At 39.5% G+C, this 5,368-nt stretch overlaps 1 protein-coding gene across 4 annotated transcripts in view; it reads right to left on the bottom strand.

The window, feature by feature from the left end:
- Positions 1–5,368, bottom strand: part of SHROOM2 (shroom family member 2) — a 298,183-nt gene that overhangs the window by 93,829 nt on the left and 198,986 nt on the right. For all 4 annotated transcript variants that reach the window (XM_019524302.1, XM_019524299.1, XM_019524301.1 and 1 more), the window contains one exon: positions 3,755–3,886. In XM_019524302.1, the coding sequence (XP_019379847.1) occupies positions 3,755–3,886 (132 nt within the window). The remainder of the gene's footprint in view (positions 1–3,754; positions 3,887–5,368) is intronic.

The following is a 5,368-nucleotide window of genomic DNA, read 5'->3' as shown; positions in this document are numbered from 1 at the left end:
GGTGTTTAATTATAGAAAGGTGATAAGACATGAGAAACAGTTCACATAAAGCACGGAAAATGTATAAATTAGTATCAGTTTTTCTTTTCTAAAACAATTTTAATGATAGGACACACTGTCACCCACACACACACACACGTATAATAATATATATATGACAGTGGAATGCCATATATGGAATACCATATATATATATATGGTATTCCATGCATTCATTAAGGAATTAAAAGAATTTTGATAATAGTAAAGAAAGTAAACACAGTGCTCACACAGGCTGTATACACATGTTCAAATGACCTGGGAAAATTATTCTGGGTTTGTTTTTTGGTTAAAAAACTTACCCAGAGACCCCTGAACAGACATTTAAATGCTGAGCCACTATGCACCCAGGGCCACCCCCTGGGCACACATCTCAGCCTGCAACATGGGCTCCCAGTCTGCCTACCAACAAAGTGAGAGTGGTGCACAGGGCAGCCCTAACTGGCTGACCCAGACTGTCTCCCTGAAACGTAATGAGGGGATTGGGAAGAGGCTCCCTGCTCAGCTGGAGCACTGCTCAACCCAAGTACTCTCTGGACTTGTCAGGGAGAGGGGAGGGGGAGAAGGGAGTGATCGGGCAAAGTACTGCCAGAGGACTGTTCTACAGCTTCTCAGAAGAAAATATGTATGGAAATTTGCTTTCCTATGACTGATTTAATGCTGGTTGTTCTAAGGGTTTTTTTCTCTATTTTTGCTCTGGAAGTAAAATCTTGAATACCTGTACACTAGTGGCTTCTCCTGGGTAAGCAGCAACTGAATATCTGTATGTGGCCACAAAAAATATCTTGGGCACTAGAATTCTCTTTACTGATAAAAAGCATAGGCCAGGACACTGGGCCTGGCTGCTAAATTTTATCAAAGTGCTTGGCTCTGATCAGAGTCAAGAGACTGGCATTCTTTGTGCTAATTCTAATCTGGATCCAAACTGGAACTGCTAGTGGTAAACAGTAACATTGAGTGGATTCCCTAACCCTGCCAAAACAAAGTTAAGTAGGGAAATGCTGATATATCAAAACCAAGACGTTTCATAGAAGTGTTCCAGATTAGTGCATGTTCACTGACTCCAAAATCACAGGCAGGCTTCTGCAGTTTCTGCCTGGATTCTTGGCAGTCTCTTGAGAAGCCTGTGCTTTCAGGGTCTTTCGCTTGGGTGAAGTTGGGGGTGGGGGATGGGAAGATGATTTTATGGATCTGAGAACCTAAAAGTCATGGGCACCTATAAACATATCCAATGTCTGCTCCGAAGAGTGCTAATTAGCACACGTCAAAACAGACTTCACAAATCGAGCCTGATGGAGCATGCTAAACAGCACACTCCAGCAGCCTCGGCCTCATGCGTATTCTGCATCCCTCTGCTTCAAAATGGCGGTGGGGGCACTTTAACTAAAGCTCATTGAAGGAACTTTACATTGCTCTCCCTGCCATTTTCATGCAGGGGACACTGAATACACAAATGCTGTGGGCGGTTAATTAGAGCAGTTCCTAAGAGCTGCTCTAATTAAAGCGCCCCCCCACCCTGAAGCACAGGTAAAGACAGCCCATCATTCCAAGTGGGCTCTCAAGGCTCCCAGCCATGGAATCCAGAAGTTCTGAAGATCCTAATGCAGCTCTTGCAATCTAGGGCAGTGGTTCTCAACCATTTTAGGGTTAAGGCCCCTTTCAGAAAATGCCAACTCTTAGTTTTCACTCATTTTTTGATTACAGAAAAAAATAATAGAGCAATTCGCCTGTAGCAAACAGCTCGGAAAGAACGCAACAGGGCAGAATATTCTGACACTATAGAGTCCTATCTGAAATCACTCGGATTATCTTGCAAAACATATTTGTACACCTACCTGTGCTAGCGCTCTGAAACACCCTTGAAAAGATCTCAAACCACCCCATGGTGCTGTAGCACTCTGGGGGCTATCTCAGAGCTGTGGTCACTGAAAGTCCACCTCAGTACTTCCAGCTTGCCAGGTCTGTGATTAGTAGTCCCAGCTCAAGATAGGGTCCAGAGGATTTGAGGAATGCCTTATGCAAACTCAAGAACTTAGACCAGTGATTCTGGTGGAATCAACTTTCCAAGAGAGTGAAAGTCTTGCCTGGGGTAGTTCACATTATGGGACTACCCAGGAGTCCCAAATGCTAGCATTTTTGTCATTTTCATTGTTGTAAATGTCAGTCAAAGTGCTGGGGTCCCAGGGAGCATTATTTTGTTTTGATACACTATGCCTTGGTATTTTTAAAAAAATAATTTTATTTTACTTTCTGATTGGGAAGACTGGAAAAACAAACGGGATTCTATTCCAAATCAGATCTAAATCGAATTTCGGAAATCCTGAGTTTCAGCCAGCTCTCATCAGAAGGTCTCCAGATCATGTTCTAAATGTTCTCAGAGTAGAGAAAAATGTCCTGGGATCTCTAAATTATACTTGAATGGCCACCAGAGAAACACAGAAAGCACAAACCAAGGTAATACTTGAGTCGAAAGATACAGCAATGATTTCTAAAATAGCATGATATAAAACGAATATAATAAATGAGAACTAAAATTCTTAAGTTCAAGCTGTTACTGGACTTCTCTCTGTGGTGTGTTGCTATCTTCAGCAATGTAAATGGAATTCGGACTGTTTATGTGTTATTAAAGTACATGGCACAATTCTACATAAACTGAGAGGAAGAGTTATCAAGAGGTAGGGAAATATAATATGCAAATACGCTTCTGGCAGTAACATGTTACAAAGGGAAGACAGAGCAAGGAGATCAAAATGAGGGGATTTTTTTTCTTTTATAAAATTAATACCAATATTACTGTTTAAGAACCGTCCAAATTATTTAAAAATAGCAGGGAATTCCTAAAAAAAGCAAATTATTAAAGTTTCATAAAACTAAATAATTCAAAGGCTTTTTTGATATGAAATATTAACAAAAGGAAACTATGTTGAAGAATGTATAGAAAGATTTTGTAAATTACGACTGTATTCCAGAGTGATTTCCCCAAGCTTAACTGTGTCCCAAATGGGAGTTAAATTGGAGAAAAACAGCAATAAACTTCATGAAAATGCTATAGAATTAATTTATAAGCAGGAGATAAGAGCCTTTAATCAGATCCTAATATACTATACCAAATGAAGAATAAAGTGCTACATAACCCAAACTGCAAATATCTTAGTCTTCCTTTCATAGTGCGGGAAGAGACTAATAAATAAATGTTTTAAATAAGGAGGGAGACGAGAACTGTCTGTAGCAGTTCATAAAAGGCCAAGCACTAACATGTACTGTTGCGATGATCAGGTTACAGAAAGTAATTTCACTAATGAAACGGACAATATCTTAATGTCTAAGAGGAAAATAATTAATATTGCTTTTCAAGGAATAATGCTTTCAAGAAATACCATAGGAAGTTAGTGCATTTAGTACACCCCTTCCTTCTGTAGATAGAACAAAAAATTAAGATACCAAAGTTGAAAGGAAATGCAAGAAGAAAACTGCAATCAAAACCATTATTCTTATCTTTATTTACACACATACATATACCAAAATATTTCTGAACTATATTTACCAGCCTTCACCCATCTTGAAGTTTTCAGTATACACCTCTATATTTTAAGAATGATAACAAAAAACAAGAAAAGCATAATTCCATATTTATGGGTTAAAAACATGAATGTGAGCCACATTATTATTTTCTTACCGTTGGAGCTTGGTGCATGTAACTTAAACAGAAACTCACCTAGCATGATACCGGGAGTGCCATGAAGTGCAGAGATTGGTTGAGGAGAGCTGTGACGTGGCTGTCTCAGGCTGATTCTCTGTGAATTTGGTTGCGTGCCAAGAGTGAGGCCTGCAGGCTAGATCATTTCTTCTGAAATGAGAAAGGTAGAGCACATACTTTTAATGCAGATCTCTTAATAAGGTGGCATGAAGTGAAAAACATCGACTAATCAAATTAACTTTGGATGAGTAGCACAGATGCAAAAGAAATTTAAACTACACTACATGCTACGCAATGTTCTACATGCCAGTTTTGAAAAGATGCCAGCTTTCTTTTAAAACACTTGAGACACAGACAATAGAACATTAATACTGTAACAGGGATTTGTGGGTTTATTTTAGGACAGGTAAATATAAATTTTAAGCATCTTGAATTTAGCCATTCAAAGGACTGGTGAGGTTTCTGACTTCTTTTACAACACAGAAGCTATGCAATAAGGTTTTTGTAAGGTTTTATGTAGGTACACAGGTGGAACAGGGGAGGCAGGGAGAAAATGGGTTAAAGGCTGAAGTAGGGATAAAACCACAAATATTTTTATGATTCCAAATTAGCAAGGTTAGAGAAGCAGTACTTAACACCAATGCAACTCTGCCATAGTGGTCTTACTGCATGGCACACCTAAAAGAAATTAAGGGTTGAACTTGCGTGCCTGAATTAGGCACTTAAAGAATATCATCTTCTTTTCAAATCTGCTGAACACAGAGAGTTCCCAAATAATGTAATAGGAAATGGTAGGTCTGCTTTGACAGTTCCACCAGAATCACTAGTCTGAATCACTTTTCATATTCAAGTGATAATGTATAACAACATTTAAATACTGCTTTGTGTGTCCACCCTTAGATCTTGAAGTATTTTTTTTTCTAAGGAATTCAAGAGACATCTCCTTACAAATACAAAGTGTAAGTTTCTAGATTTTGTCTTACAGAATCATCGTTCTCTGGAACTGATTTCAGTGCTTCCACCCTATGCTAGCTTAAAAATGATAATAATGAAAATAATTTGCACTTCCATTCAAGGACTCCATCAACATTAATTATTGCTTCTGTAAAATATGCAAGTCCCTTGTCCAAAAGTGATTTAGGTACTTTGAAGACAAAGGGCCAGACCCTTTCCCACCTATTAGATGTCTAAGGACAATCCTATTCCAAGCTGAGTGAGCCCAGAAAAACTTAATACTTCTTATCGCTGTCTTTTTTCTGCATCTTAGTCATAGATGACAGCATGTTACAGAAGTAGATGCTTTTAATAGAATTTTCAGGGACTTGCAAAAGGCAGAATAGAATCTAGCCCTAAGGCCCCGGCAGATGTAAAAGTAAAAGGCATGATGGAATCTGATGCACAATCCCCGTAATCAGGAGGTGCGATTGTGGGACTGAGGTCTAGATTCCATTACACCTTAATGCAGGGGGATCATAATCTCAAGCTCCCTCTGCACTGGCTAGTAGCAAGCTCTCATGGCTGGAAGCCCTGTCAGCTGGTTGGGGATCCCAGCTGCGGGGGCACACCATGCACCCCTGTGGCTGGGAGCCATCAGCTAATAGGACTCCGAACTGCAGAAGTGCACTCCACATC

Source organism: Gavialis gangeticus, unplaced genomic scaffold (assembly GCF_001723915.1).
Source record: "Gavialis gangeticus isolate Ggan-Ray unplaced genomic scaffold, GavGan_comp1, whole genome shotgun sequence".
Lineage (NCBI taxonomy): Eukaryota > Metazoa > Chordata > Crocodylia > Gavialidae > Gavialis > Gavialis gangeticus.
The sequence above is the reverse complement of the archived record's forward strand: the minus strand, read 5'-3'. Positions and strand labels throughout refer to the sequence as shown.